Source organism: Euwallacea fornicatus, chromosome 12, assembly GCF_040115645.1.
Source record: "Euwallacea fornicatus isolate EFF26 chromosome 12, ASM4011564v1, whole genome shotgun sequence".
Taxonomy (NCBI): domain Eukaryota; kingdom Metazoa; phylum Arthropoda; class Insecta; order Coleoptera; family Curculionidae; genus Euwallacea; species Euwallacea fornicatus.
The window spans coordinates 3,879,302-3,895,221 of record NC_089552.1 but is presented as its reverse complement, the minus strand read 5'-3'; the positions used below and the strand labels follow the sequence as shown (position 1 = coordinate 3,895,221).

The 15,920-nt window shown below is 33.1% G+C and overlaps 1 protein-coding gene across 3 annotated transcripts; it reads right to left on the bottom strand.

Annotated features, from left to right (window-relative positions):
• Nucleotides 1-2,329: 2,329 nt before the first annotated feature.
• Nucleotides 2,330-15,630, bottom strand: Cnot4 (CCR4-NOT transcription complex subunit 4). 3 transcript variants are annotated; one of them, XM_066288853.1, is made up of 17 exons: nt 15,499-15,630; nt 14,378-14,536; nt 9,882-9,998; nt 8,278-8,385; nt 8,074-8,215; nt 7,649-7,825; nt 7,226-7,401; nt 6,504-6,768; nt 5,920-6,305; nt 5,459-5,648; nt 5,188-5,384; nt 4,974-5,111; nt 4,338-4,433; nt 4,077-4,215; nt 3,481-3,594; nt 2,842-2,949; nt 2,330-2,791 (listed from the first exon to the last, which is right to left on the bottom strand). In XM_066288853.1, exons 2-17 carry the CDS (start codon nt 14,483-14,485, stop codon nt 2,427-2,429), a joined length of 2,826 nt encoding a protein of 941 aa, XP_066144950.1. In that variant the 5' UTR covers nt 14,486-14,536; nt 15,499-15,630; the 3' UTR covers nt 2,330-2,426. The 3 variants fall into 3 exon arrangements, with proteins under 3 accessions (XP_066144950.1, XP_066144949.1, XP_066144953.1); XM_066288852.1 differs by having other exon boundaries at nt 15,415-15,566; XM_066288856.1 differs by having other exon boundaries at nt 7,226-7,398; nt 15,415-15,566.
• Nucleotides 15,631-15,920: the final 290 nt, after the last annotated feature.

Here is a 15,920-nt window from a genome sequence, read left to right as displayed (position 1 = left end):
GTACCAAAGGTGCAATTTTCTTAGCTTTCGCATTCGCAGCTATACTGCAATCAAAAACACAACAAGGGCGTAAAGTGATTTTACGTCAAATATGCAAAAATATTTTTCCGCCAATTTGTAACTATGCTTCTCTTTGACCCCGTTTGCTGACTTTAATTGACGGTAAAGATGTCTAAAAATATTGGCACAAGAAATGAATTAGAAATAGATGTATCGGGATTTTTGTTATTGGGGGTCGATTATGACCTGAAAGTTTATGGCCCGAACGCCAAGTTTAAATCCAAAGCACGGAATGTTGGAGGATATGAGGCGTGAGGGCCATAAGTATGTCACGACCGACGCGTATAGGGCTTTTTCCACTATTAGGTTTAATAAAATTGCAATAAACTTACCAAAATGAAGCATAAAAACATTCTAAACAAAAAGATTCTGCTTCACGTCATAGTTCAGTCACCGTCTTCGGGTTCGAATTTTTGAAATAGACTACGCATACTTCCAATGATACCGCCCACTAATCACGGGCTGCAACAAATATACCCAGAAAAAGATTCTTCACAATATTCAAAGTCAACAATTTAATTATGGCATGATAGTTCCAACAATGCAAGCATATACCGACTTTAAATACATTCATATTTTTCTTTTTATTTTCATTAATACGTAGTAGCAAATAAAATAGTAAACATAGGAACTATGCGCATTGCGTTCGCTATTTTTTGCTTTGAACAGAAAAGATACGCTTTCCACCTGAATATGTACTTTATGATCTTTTCAAAATCAGAGTTTTTTAAGCTACTTATTTCAACATGCTTTAGCGTTGACGAGTACCATTTATGTATGAATTAATACACGTTACCTTGACAGACATGATTCACGTGTACATGGTGTAAAGTTTGCAATTCTCAAACTACCAGGATCGACCATGAATTGCTTGGTGGAATAAAGTCGCAACGACCTAAATCAACGGTTTGTTTTCAAATTTTTACCGTTTACGCAAAAACACAGTAAAATTCAGAGAGAAGGCTAAAAATTCAAAATTGAAACTAATTTTCATAGACACTAAATATATTATTTCAAAGAGCATTTTTGTGCTGGAAGAGAGCGGTAAGATGTATTTGGAGGACCAACGGAAACGGATAATGCCTACCCATGTTGTTGAATTATAGAATTGTCACAATTGTTTATTCTGGAGATGGTTTTAATGGTTATTAAGTGGTATGGATAAGAGTAATGGCACGCGCGGTTCACACCCTTCTACTATAGATTCCGATATCCCTATAGGCCATTGCTATATTATAGTCTGTAATGGGAGGGTGATTAATTTTCCATCTATTGAGCTTTTGTTGAGACTATTAAAGTCACTTTTCTTGCAAAGAATCTATTGCAATGCACGAATGCTTTAGTGATAACTTTAGGCACAATGATCAAGTAGGCAAAGGCTAATTTTATGTATTTTACATTTCCTGTACGTATATCTTCAGCATTATTATGTATACTAACTTTTAGGCGACTAAATAGTTCTTCTATTTTTACAAGCTTTGGAGATGGTGCAATTGCTGCGAACTAAAATCTGGAACACCCTGTATAGCAAATTACTATTATCATTTTTAGACATAGAATACTTGGCTAAAGATTGAAATCTTGCTACAAAAAATCGAATATCCTGTATAAATAGTCGTAAAACAAGATATGGGCCAATGGGTTTCTATATCAGGGGAAGTGAATTCGACTGAGAGCCGTTTATCTGGTCCGATACCAAAAAAATGATTTCTGCTAATTTATTTTGAGCCTCGAGCAAGGACCACCGAAAAAAAAACAAATATAATAGCTATTTATGTAACACGTGGGATTTTACAAGACGAGTGAAGCAAGATCCTGCAATATAACACGAGTTACATAAATTAGTGTTTTTTAACGCGTTTCACGCAAGATATTTTTCTAATTTTAGTATATGACGAAGAGATCAAAAGAAACTGGCATACATTTTAAAATATTTAATTTACATCCTGTATCTGTAGACCATTGGTCCCATTTGTAAATCGAGTTATGAAATGAAGGTACCTGCTTTCATTATCTAACTAGTTACAAAATAAAAACCTTCTAGTCACCAGTTTCAATTGAAAAAACCGTCGCTTTATTTACGAAAATCAGAAAAAAATTCTTCAAAATACGATAAGTTGATTTTAAAAAATGCTTAAGGACTCATATGATAGTGAAACTAAGAAAAGTTAGTATAAAGTTACCATCAAGCAGATTTCCAAGACCCTCCAAAAGTACCGCACGTTCAACGCCAATATAACAACAAGAATAAACAGAGTATTGCACAACATCAACTAAAAAAATTACAATTTATTATTCAATAAATCAACATCGATGATTTAAAGTAAACGCGATCCATTTGCATGAGCTAACTACCGAATTACATTTTAACATTCTTGCTGTTTTGAAGTCTGGCTGTTTCTGAACCCTGGTGGGCTGGAAATTTGTGAATTTATGTCGTTCGCAGTGAACCAATTTAAATTGTTTACGTTTTGGGGTTGGTTCAGGTGTGTGAAATTGAAATTCGGTTGTTGTTGTAGCTGTTGCGTAAACGTAGAGAATGGGTTGTTCGCCGGAGGGAAATCAAAGGGTCTGACCGAACCGTTTTGATTTATTTGTTGGGTGTTTAGAGGAGGTACGGATGCGAATGGGTCCCTTACCGCGGATGCCATTTGGGGTACCTGGTAGCTTCGACTAGAGCTCAAAATTGCTGGATCTAGTACTTTCCAATCGTTACATGTGCTCGCAATATCTGGAAAAAAAGTCGGTCAAATTTGTCAATCTTCGTCGAATGAAACTTACTCTTTTGCTGCTGTACTTGAGAATTCAAACTACTAGGCCAATTGTTTGTAGGACTATTTATTTGCTGTTGACTATTTGACATGTTCAGGAAAGGTAAAATTTTACTACCTGTAATAAAGATATTCTTTGATATTGGTGACTAAAATAGTGACGCAGACATAACTAAAATTCCATATTGATTTGAAAAAATTTGGCCTCTTAAAAAGAGAGAAATTGATTCTTAAAAACTTTAAACCTAATTCTGAGTCACCGCACTTACACGGTATTTGATACGTAGTATTTTTGAAAAGTATCAGAACAATGGAATATTTTAGCACCAGCTTTAGTAAAAATATGTTAAACATTATTAGCTTTAACACACAATAACCAAGCACAAACGTTTTAAAACAGGGTAAATGCATTAGAATTTAAAAGTTTAAAGAAAAAATACTCGAGATTTTTCTAGTATACTATTTAACAGAACTAGATGGTGAGCATTACATTCCTATTTTTTCATATATTATTATTTTAAAAAGATCAAAAGATATAGATCGGGGAAGAAGTTTAAACATTTTTCGAATTGGAAAACAGATTATTGCAAAATGACACGGAAAAAATGCACATAATTAATATTTACAAAAAATAAAATAGATTACTTACCAAAGGAGTTCATATGTGTCTGTTGCTGTTGCTGTAGAAAGCCGGGTGGTGGTGGGGGCAGTATATGGGTGCAGTTTTGATTGTGAACTACTCCATTCACCTGGCCAAGGCGACCTGCAAAAACAATTTATTTATGAGAGTTGATAATATACGATTCATATCAAAGGGACACGAATTACCTGAGAATTTAAGACTTAATTAAATATACAACATAATATAAATGAGATGAAAAAAAATAACCTAAATCTACTTTTTCCCAGAGTTCCATAGAATGACGAAATCTGAGAAACATCCAAAGATATTTGAGATACCAAGAATTGTTTAAAGGGTAGATTTTTTATTTTTCTGCAGACCTTACGTACAGATGACGAAGACAAATTTAACCTATCGTAATAGTATGTTTGCACTATATATGTATTTACTTATTCTTTTTTTTTTCAATGTAAATGAACGCCGATTGATAGTGGAGGATATTGAGCGATGTTACAATCAATAAACAGTAAATCAAAAACGATTTATATTCTCTTTTATGAACATAAGTAAGCCTATAACTTTTCTATTTTTGAAGAAACTCATTTTGGGCGGTCAAAACTAACCTGTAGTTAAAACTGGATTGTATTGTTTGTGATTTTGCTCTGTTGCCATCATTTCTGCTAACGCCTTTTGAGTTTCTTGGAACGGGTCGAAATCTAATTCGGCTTCTGAATTTCTTGTATTATTTGCTGCCTGGGGCGTCTATAAATAATTAAAGTTACGAAGAAAATGGTTTCAATTAAAAGATTTAACAAAATTTTATCATTTTGAATTTGAAATATTACATTATATTCTATGAATAAACTTCTTCGAACTGAACGGACCTGTGGTTTTGAAAACATACTGTGAATTCCTCCATTTAAATGAGTGGCATCGCCATTGGTGTATGTAGGAGTTGGGATTCCATTTTGATAAACGGTCTAAAATGAAAACACTTTTCAAAATAGCGTAGGAATAATACAAGGTCAAATTTATAATGCTCGCCATTGGATCTCTGAAAGACTGACAGTTACACGGTCTAATAAATTAATAGAAAGTTGCGCAATTTAACGTCTGTTAAGGATTCACGTTGAAAGTAAATTTATATCTTGTTTGCTAAAATATTTTGAGAAATTTAAGCGAATTTCACAGATACGTTCAACTTTATCACGGATTCGTAATAAGTATAAAAATGTACGTCTATTCTGTAATTTAAACGACTTTATAATTGTCGCCGTTTCGGGCATTCCAATGATAGTCATTGTAAAAGTGACAGTCCTGTATATATATTCAGAAAAATAAATTTAAAGAACATTGGACGCTTTCGGGCAGTCGAAGCAGCTCAAATTGGCTATGCAACGTAAACTCGAATTGACAGGAACATATAGTGACTTACATAGCTCATTTGAGGCGTTTCGAGGATCTGAAAGCGGCCATTATTAAGACAAATTTTCTTTTCGAATAACGGTAATATGACTCACTGTTTGTGCCCCACTAAAACTCTGTTTTATGCCGAGGTTTCGGAACTGTTCTTCTAACTGTTTTTGTTGTAATATGTGCTGATAAGGATTGTGTAAACCATTAAAACCATTTTGATAAGGTGAGACATTTGGCTGCTCCTAAAACAAAATTCGTAAAATTTCATCCGAAATAAGGTCAAGGTATGTACGAATCTATCACCAATTCCAAACTCACCTTATTATTATATTTATGGAAATCGCTAAAGAACTTGGACATATTCTGTTCTAACCCATTTGAAATATGTGTTTGTGCCTGACTGGTAGTGGAATCTTGTGGTCTCACATTGTACCCGTTGGTTTTGTTAGCTAGGGCGTCCATGAGGTTTTCTTGTAACTTTGACATTTCATAAAATCCACTAAAGTTATCTACACCTAAAAGCACATCCAGTATATCAAGACTTGTAAATTGCAGACTGATTATTTACAAATATAAGTTTTGAGCTTACCCTTTCCAAAAGCAGATTCATGTGCCTCCATTGGTAAGAAACCCCCAGTGAAATTTGATAATTTACTAACATCCCTTTGATGTAATTTTTGTTGTAACAGTTCTTGTTCTCTAGCAAGAGGACCCGCGAAGCCAAATGCCGCTGCCCAGTCTTCTGTTGTATTTATATTTGGTAAAGCGTCCGTCAGCATCTGTGCAGTAAAATAAAAAATATGTATTACATCAATTCTACATAATGAATTATGGTGAGGAGTCAGAAAAATATTACAAAGCACTTAATTGTGGCAACGTTGCGCTTTTTCCTGTCTGACAAAACTACGTATTAAAATGTAGAAAATGCTAATTGGTCAAATAAATTTGGAATAAAATAAAAACAATGTGAATAAATAACATATGATATAAATTCTTGATAAGCATCTATAGGTCGCTGTGAGAACTTTAATTCACAACAAACGTACATACCTGATGCCCATCCTCATCCTGCAACGTCTCCACTAAAGGTCTAACTGATTCTATTTCCCCACCCAACCTTTGCCTGTCACAGTTTCCATCCTTGGTCTTACCATTATCTAAGGTGGTTTGTATCTTTGTAAAACCGCTGGAACTGAAATAGGAATTGTTGTCCTCTGACCTTCCCACTAAATTGGGAGGCAATTTTCCTGTGAACGATCCCATGCCATTGATCGAATGAGACGAGTTGGGTGGGGAGCTCAAAACATTGGGTGTAGTTGAAGAATCCGAGGGTGTGGTGGACCTCTGAAGTGGTGGTGAAATTGTGCTCGGAGGTGAAGAAGAAGGGCTAGGTTCGCTTGAAAGCTCAGGAGACGGGTAAGAATCTGAGTCTTTCCCTAAAAAAAAATTAATATATGAATGAATTTAAATGTATTGGCGATATTCAGCGAAAAAATTGAATTGGTAAATGCGCAAATACTTTACGATGGCTCTAAAAAATCTTGAGGCATAAATTAATTGATAGCTCAAAGAACAGAAACGGTTGGTAAGCAACTACCAATTTAACTTTGTTCTCTAGTGAGTTTGTTACTTACCATCTAATTTACTACTTAATTGTTGACTACTGCTACTACTTGTACTAGTTGTCCTACTATCCTGTGAAGATCGACTTTCACTCCCGCTACTACTGCTTTTACCATCCTTCTTCTCTTTAAACCTAGATTCGCCACTATTTTTCGTCTTTCCCTTTCGGCCTTTTTCCTTTTCCTGCTTCTTCTCCTTGTCCAATTGCGGCCAGCTTTCTTTATTCGTCCCCCCATTCGCGTCTTTCGATGTATTGGTGTTACTGCTATGATTAGACTGTAACAAAGCTCAAAATAAAGCGTAATCCATTCAACTCAGAATTTGGACATTAAGAATTGACGTTAATCATAAATTATATTAAATTTCATTTAATTATTAAATAATAGTGAATTATTAAATTTATTCAGTAAAGTATTAATAATTAATTATTTACGTTACGTAAACAGTACAGAGAACTGCTCACTTTACTCCTTAGTCTTAAATCTCACAACTTCACAAACACCTTGAAAAAATTCTTCATGCATGTAGCATAATGCTTTGTTTTTACGATACTTTTCCAATGAAAATGTGATGTCCAAATTTTCATACAAAAATGGACAAAAAATCATGTTACTGCCATGGTGAACCATTTACTTCAAGCCTTTGTGATCGTATTATCATTTTAAAATTCGCCATCACATACCTCAACACATACTGGCTTTCATAAGCAAGTAAGCATAAAAACATAACTCACCCCCGAAGTCCCATCTTTTACTCCCTTCACTCCCTGAGTCTGCACCCCTTTTAACTCCGCCCCCTGACCGATCTGAGCTCTGGCCCGTACTAATAGATCCTCATGCAACTTCTTCTCGTACTCCTGATGTTTGCCGAGATGCATCTGTTCACGGGTGAAACTAGCTTCGGGGTCTCCTTAAAACAAAGCAACGAAGGACTATTATGGTGAAACCGGTACGACAAGATGAACTTAGGACGACGAAATAATGGATAAGTAATAACTACTGCTCTAAATCCTGTTGACGGTTTAAATATTATTTGATTCATATCTGATTACCTGCTTAGACAACTAGTATATTTAGAATAAATAACTACGGAAGACTTAAAACATAAACAGCAACAAATGGACAATGGAAATAAAATAAGTTTTCCTTTAACTCACCATACTCATGTAAATACATACAATCCGGCTTTGGACAGGACTGGTTCTTCATAAAATGAGAACAATACTTCGTAGTACCAAGGCTCGACTTTATCACCCTATTGTCTATTGTGACGTTGTTGACGGCTTGGATAGCCCTCAGCGCATCGTCACTCTTCAGATAAGTTACATAGGCACCTGAAACAACGAAAATATGGATAAATCGGTGGATGTCCAAAAAATATAAATATTAAGATGATATTAAGATGTTAATAGAGGTAGAGCCATATAATTTATATGATGATTCTTCAATGTATTCTTATAAATTTTTTTGTTGATTGTACTGCTGTTCCGATCGTGTTTATAACATAAGAATTTTAAATAAAACTCATGTGTATTGTTATTATTATTAAATGTTAAAATACGACTGGCTTTTAAATACTCACTTGCACTAGGACCTTGCGACCCAGCATAAGAAGTGGATTGATTTATCACCACCTTATGAATCTTTCCAAATTTTCCAAAATACTCATGACGCTTTAAGATTTCCGGATCTGCCAGCCTAGGAGGAAGACCGACCACAAACACCTGGATAAAATAGACAGTTTGTGAAAACAAGTATTTGGAACAAACAAGAAAGCAGAAATTACCAAGTTTCTCTGCACCACTCTAACGCTGGCCAAATGTTTTCGGCTCTCACTAAGCAGCGCTTTACGTTGTTGATTGCGCTGCTTTTTCTCGGCTTTCAATTTAGCCACCTGTAAAAAAAACATATTTATTCATGTAGTGGGTTCATATTTTGTTCAATAGACATTTCAGTGAATTGGTCCCACAAAAAAGATTAAATTGACAATTTTAAGTATCTTTGAAGGGTATTCAGTATCCAGTAGCAGAAGAAATAAAAAAAAAATCGAGAGACAATTTCATGAACCAAATTCTACGTATTTATGACACACAAAACCTCTGGTCGGGATATTATTCAATATGAAGCAGAGTAGAATAAAACTATAAATCTTAAGTAGACCATTAACTTCTTTCTCAAAGGTAATTAAATCAATTAAAATAATGCAAACCCATGACCTGGTTATTTAAAAAATTATATCACTGTGACGCGAAAGAAGAACCTCTGTAATCTATAATTGTACATGAATTGTTTTATAATCGTCTAATAAAAATGGAAAGAAAATAACTTTTTGCAATACTAACCTTAACTTAAACTTCGATGCAGTAAATGATATCGCATTACCTTTCGCATTAACATTTTATAATGGGTATATAATATGAAATACAAAGAAAACTTGAAAAAAAAAATGTGAAAGCTATTTCCAGTAGGTACTTTGGGCACTTCAAAGAGTTCATTTCATTTGGCCATATCCATCCAAGATCACCAGCTCTTAACGTGAATCTTAGAGCAATAAGCAGATATTGAAATAAAACATTCAATACACTTGATTGAAAGTAATACATTGCTACGTTTACGTTATGAAAGCAAAAAATCGCAATATTCTGGGAGGATTCAATCACCTTAAAGTCCCATCAGAGTTTTATGTAACAGCTTCTTTCCACAATGATCCTGCTTCAAATGCTGAGCTCTCTTGAAATGACACTGAAATATATTTGTTTCTGACTGATTGAGACAAACAGGATTGAGAAATTTAGGGGGGCAATCTGCACTCACCTTTATAATACTGAACCACATACAGTTGGAACATTTTTTAATTAAAATTTTAATTAACATCTACATTCTCGAATTCGATAATATCAACATGTATAAATATGAAGTAAACAACCGGCGGGCAATATACAATGGTAATAATTTCACTTCAGACCAATATGAAGTTTTTGGTTCATGAAGACTTTTTTGCACCGTAAGAAACAATTTTGCAAATAATAACTGGCACAAAAAAATGTTACTTTATATTAAAGAAAGTGGAAGAAAGATAGAACATTTTTTATAAAATTCATAAATCCTCATTTAGCAAATATAGAAAATCGGCATTTTTTATTATTCTGGCTTAAATATTGGTATTTTTCATACGCTACCGGTAACCCCTAATAGACACTGAAGAAAAAATATCTAGCTTTTCCTGGACTAAAGTGAGAGTTTACAAAAATTGAAATAATCATGCATGGAAGTATCGACTCAAGACTCAAGTTGGATCAAAAAGTATTCAACTCTGAGTGCTATTTAAGAATCGCTTTCTAGAAGCAAAAAAGTCTTTCCAAGATTAAAAACCAAAACTGTTACACTCACCTGTTCTCTGGACAACGGAATAAAATCAGCCGGGTTCTCGGAATACGCTTTGCGACAAGCCGGACACAGGCCACCGTTCTCGTCTTGGCGAATTCGGTGCCAACAGAAACGACATATCTAAGGAAATGTAATTATAAAGCCATACTGAAATAGTATAAAATTAAGAAAATGATGAATGGAGACTTAAATATTAACCACTGAAGTATCTTATCTTTTCCTAATTAAGACAAAGTTGTGAACACCCCCAAATCCTAAGTTTTGATAAATTTCTCCTATTTAAAATAAGCTTTCGCCCGAGGAAAATTGACTGTATATTTACAATCACACTATTGATAATCTAATTCAGTGTTCTATGTATCATTATTACATTTACTATGGTATCTACCGTTTGCCTAAAACACTAAGGCTCAATTGTATAAAGTCGGATCATCTGAACTAGAAATTGGCCCTTAAACCATTCATAATAATGTTGCTAACATCAAGCGGCACCATTAAGGGGGTTTAAGTGATAGTTTTGGTTTAGCCGAACCCTAACTAATCGACTTCCATACAACTAGACCTGAATCAATGTAATCTGGAGTAGTGTCTCACATTTAGCACTTGCAAAGCATAAAACTCCCTAAAACTACAGTTTACTTCAAAACAGCGAGCACAGCAGATGCGATATAAATTTATAGTCTCTTAACACAAAATATAAAATTTGCAATGTATTTGCGCAAAATTTTTTATGAGGTCACATCATTTAAATTCAACCGCATCATTGTGCAGTCTTCCTATACAAGAAATCCACTCTCAGTGATGGTATTTCGCAAATAAGTAAAACTATTCAATCCTTAAATGCCAAAGGTTTACCTCACACTTCGTGAAAGTTCAACAATTGCTGTAGCATAAAAATATCCACTTTGCATTCATTTAATAATGCTGTTTGTTATGTTTACAAAGTTATCAACTGACCAACCTACTTCGCCTATCTGAGCTGAAAAAAAATCAATTAGTGTTGATAAACAACACCCGGTCTATTGAAACGCACCGACTGGAAGTAATTGCTTAATACCAACGATAAAATGTGCCATTTTCAGCCGAAATGATGGAAGTTGTTTAGAAAATGAATGTTTATTATCACACCCACGTAGCACTTAAAACCGAAATAGAGCAAAATGCTTTACAACATATATAACAACTATCAATATCATGTCATAACAAATGACATAGTTCATGTAAGTAGATTCATGTTGATTAATTTCAAATATATTCACCTTTTCGTATATTAGGGAAACGTACAAGGAGGAAAATTATATATTACACAACCACGAACACGAAATCTTCAAAATTGGATGCATTTGGTTTGCTTGGTTGCAGTGGATGCCGGTACTAACTCGTGGGGAATAAGATTATTTCCATATGGCTGAGGGCGCAATTTGCAGGAAATGCAAATATTGTGGTATACGGAAATTGAAAGTCTTTCGATATCATGAATATTTGAGTCAGCAGTAAAAAAATTTAATTAGAAACGTTCTTGCGTCATGCAAATACGTTTTAAAACTGTTCAGCTAAATTAAAACCAAGAGCATTATTAAACAATTATCGAAAATAAATGGTGAGAATATTAAGCAAATCGAACAGGTAAAATATTTAGGATGTATAGTTATACCAGACAGTAAATATAAAAAAAAGGATGTACAGAAAACAATTAATAAATCAATTAAAACGTCAATTTGAAATCTGGTGATATATAAGGTGCTTCAGAGCTATGCCACCTTATTGGAACCTCAAAGACAGAAAGAAATAGAAGGTGAATAGAATGGTGGAAAGCTGTGCAATTTGCAGACTTATGAAAATTCATGAAAAACAATATTATCATATTCTGGTTTGTAATTTCCCGGTCAAATGTTAAAACATTTTTTGTAACAACACATTCTTATGAATACTTTTGAATACCTATAAAATGACATTAATTAATTTGGCACGCAATATTTCATCATTCGTTTTAATACATTTAATTGGAGGCTTCTAAGCCCCTTGACATATCACTTATTACAACACTAAAGTTACAGAAATTATAATGGCTTTAACATTAAACTTGAATAAATAAAAATACGCACGTGAAGCAAATGGGACTGTTCAGCTTTATTTAACATTGTGTTTTTCCTATTTTTTATATGGCATTTCATGTAGGACCTAATTATTGAGGTGCTGTCAACCTATACTGAAGCTAGTTTCAATAAAAACGTTGAAATACGATCTGAATGCTGGTCAAATTTTGAGTTTTCATTGAACTAGCTTGATATTAATCAGTAAGAGTTGAACATCGCAATAATTATTTTGTTTTTTGTCTGATGTAAAGCTAATTCACAAAGACAAAGTTTGCTAAGATTTACTCAAGTTCAAAACCAATTTCCATCTTGCAAGGTTTTCTATGATGCTAAATTCTAAAGAAAAAAATCAAAACCACAGTAAATTTTTTTTGTAGAAATTTTATTACCAAATATGTTTAGAATCATTGAAAGCCGTCCGCTACCAAGTTTAGTAAAAATATCATTAAAAACAGGTTTTCATTCAAATATTTTCACTATCAAAATTACTGGTTTTACAATAAATCACTAAAAAAATACTAAGTAAACAGCACATTACAGACAAAAAGACGCATTTTAGTAATTTCACCGAATGAAGTACTTAACTCGCTTTACTTTCGAGTTGTGCGCAATTCTTTTTCTACGATCTACGACAGTTTTAACATAAATTTATTGAAATTTCATTTCTGCACTATCCAGATATGACGAATATTTTGTATGCATTCCAATATTCTGAAACAACACTTATGGCTGTCATGGAAATAAGATATCAGCTAAAAGCAGGTACCAGCTGTGCATAATAATATTACATAATAGTGTCAATGTTCACTACATATCACTTGCTTATAATAGCTGATTTTCTGCTATACATATTCCGTACAATAAAATTTAATAATAACTAATGTTTTCCTTTTTATTAAAATCATCAATATAAGTTTTGATTATTTTGCATAAAAACCTCATCAACAAATGGCTTCTATGATTTTTTGTTTTTTCAAATTACAACTTAGCATCATAGATTAAAGATAGAAATTGTTTACGAAATTTTCAATAAGCCTTGACGAGCTGCATTATTTATCTATCGTTTTAGAAATAAAGCGAAGGAATTATTTTTTAATTTTCTACGTAAAAAAGTTCAATTACAAGTTCTTTTTAGATGACAATAAGTTTAGATAAACTCACGCGAAAAATAATCTACAAGCCCAACAGTTGGACGTTTTTCCATATCCCTATTATTTTCTTAACATCTCTGACAAAACAGTGATTTAGGCTGCCGACGAGTCTCCATAAATTTAATAATATCTTATTGCTTCCATTTAAAAATTCAATTTTGTACAGGAAATCATAAATTAACAAAATAAAGTAAGATTTTTAGTTTTGAAAAAAATAAAAAACATAAAACATTCCAAACACCCACTCTTATGGCACATATTCCATCATGATATTGGTAGAGATAGAATAGGATTTCTGTCGCGAGGACTGCAATTGTAGTTATGACGATCTAATTATTCTTACCGAACAATTCAAGAAAGAACCGTTAAGAATTTTAAATATTTCAAAGTGACAACACAGATCCGTAAAATTTTTCAGATGTAAAAGCGATGGAGAATACAATAATTGAAAAGCAATAGATGCCACAAGTAGATTTTAGAATGGAAAGCAGCTACTACCTATTGGTGATACTTTGAACTGTATTAAGCACCAGAAAAAAATTAAAATTAATATTATTTCTAAAGCTTTTCGTGTTTAATTAAAGAATCTTAAGCTGCAGTTTTAGGGGCGCAATTTAAGACATATATCTAATCTTTAAGAAGACTATAAACCCTCAAAGAGAACTGCTTGAAAGTTATAAGTATGACAAAGAGATAGATACTACTTCTAGATCTTTCTCTCTCTATCTCTCTGGCTCTCACGAATTCATGTAATTAATAATGATATATAAGGTATGCCTAAGATGATGCAATTTATATGTGACAATTAACATTTACCCTCATTTTTACTTTTGATTAATGTCACATTACTAGCTGACTATAAAAACTTCACTTTCTTTGGATTTCATAGGTAGCAACTTTAATAATATTGTTAGGTTAATGATAGTCATAATAGTTAAGCCTTAAGTATCATTGGGGGCTACCCTCAAACACGTTTGAGATAAAGTAGTGCATTGTATATATTATTTCAACTTAGATATTAAAAATCTGAGTTTGCCAAGCTGTATCTTCTCCCATTTATTTGTGAAATTTGACCACTTTAATTGTTTTTTATTTAAGTGCATAGGGAAAACACAAACTGTATTTCATGACAAGTCAAGATTATTAGTAAGTTGAAATTACATACCTATTGGACTATAAAATAGTGTAGTAAACTTTGTATATATGATAATAATTTAAGAATTAATGTATATTTTTGAGCAACTGATTTTACCTGATAGCCACAAGTGCATGGGAAGAAATTCAAATCATCCACCTCCAAAGGCTCCATACATAGGGGGCACTCCACCTGCTCTTCACCGCTTTGATTTAGCACTGACATCTTTCACTTTTACTCAAGCTCGACGTGACTATCCAACTCTATAAGCTTCGCCTGTTCCAATGAAAACAATGTGTTCATAGTAAATACTTCAAATTATGGAACAAAAGCTTTAAATTTCAAATAAGACAACGCAAATTGATTTTTAAATGGATTAAATAGTATCTGGTTTATCTCTTAAGTAGCAAGAATTAAGTATGAATGTATTCATAGTGAAATATTACCTGTCATATACACAAAGAAAAATATTGGGTTTAAGCATAAAGGAAATACAGTGAGGAAGGTAATTTTTTCCCATAATTGGGTCATATTGAGAGAAGAGTGCAGTGATGACAAGACCTATAAAATAATGTGACTAGATACTAATACAAATGTACAATTTTAGAATATGTTACAAAATAGGACAATCTAATATTTTTTTAAGAGTGGATAGAATTTTCAATAGTACATGAACTAAAACCAAGTCATCACAATTCCTAGAATCCTTTGTTTAACTGGAAATTTGTTCATGGGCGAGGGTATGTTTGGTATTAGCTCAAAATTGAATTAAATGTGCTAGGTCTTCAAACAACAAGCTTAATATACCCAAGAACATCCAACCTTAACTGTTTTCTGGCAAGGTTCAGGGCAAAATTAGATTTAATGAGAAAAAAAACTGTAACATCTGTCAAATTGCTGCCAAGTATTAAATTTTTACTGATAACCCCAGAGAAATCGTTTGAAAGTTCAGCATTTTCAATAAAACGAAATTCTTACGCTTCCGCCCACGAAAACATTTCAAAATTTCGTGGGGCACAACCCTTCCTTTTAAGTCCAAAAAAATTCGGGCCAAAAAACTATTGTGTGATTTTTATGCAATAATTTTGCAATTTACCCCAAGCATTTTCAAGCCTTTTTGGGCAGTTATCTAAGTTTTTTCTACATGTACTTACGCACTGAACACCGCAGTTTTCTTTGAAAATAGAAATACCAGAAAATTCGCAGGTGATACGTGGAAATTCCTTGTATTTACTTACTTTAAATTTATGATTAGACAGTTACCAATATGGCGACTTTGATCTCGAAACCTTTGCGCAATGATTAAACGCACTTTAATCGATTTAAGTAGGAAACTACATAAGATCAACAAATTTTAAGAAATATTTTCTTGCTATTTCCTTCTAATGCATGGCATTCTCTCTTCTTTGCATTCTATGGGTTTGACAGTTGGGAAAAAATGAACCAAAAGCAATTTATACATGGGAAAAGTTTAATATTTTCTCGGCGGTACTTTAAATTTAAACTTTAAGGTGCGTTCAGCTCACTGTATTCAGTGAAACATTTAAATGTAGTTGAGTTTAAACGTTTTCTCATGTCTTTTAATTAAAACTAGGACAAAACAAAATTGTCAGTTAGCGTAGATACCATAAATGAAAACAAAAAAATATATACAGCGTGA

What these genes read in the sequence shown, in the direction of transcription:
- Cnot4 (XM_066288853.1), bottom strand. Translation starts at nt 14,485, where the DNA reads ATGTCAGTGCTAAATCAAAGCGGTGAAGAGCAGGTGGAGTGCCCCCTA. An exon ending in CATGCACTTGTGGCTATCAG is followed by an intron (nt 9,999 to 14,377) that starts GTAAAATCAGTT and finishes ACATTTCCTTAG; the next exon opens with ATATGTCGTTTCTGTTGGCA. An exon ending in TAAAAGATGGGACTTCGGGG is followed by an intron (nt 6,769 to 7,225) that starts GTGAGTTATGTT and finishes GCTTTGTTACAG; the next exon opens with TCTAATCATAGCAGTAACAC.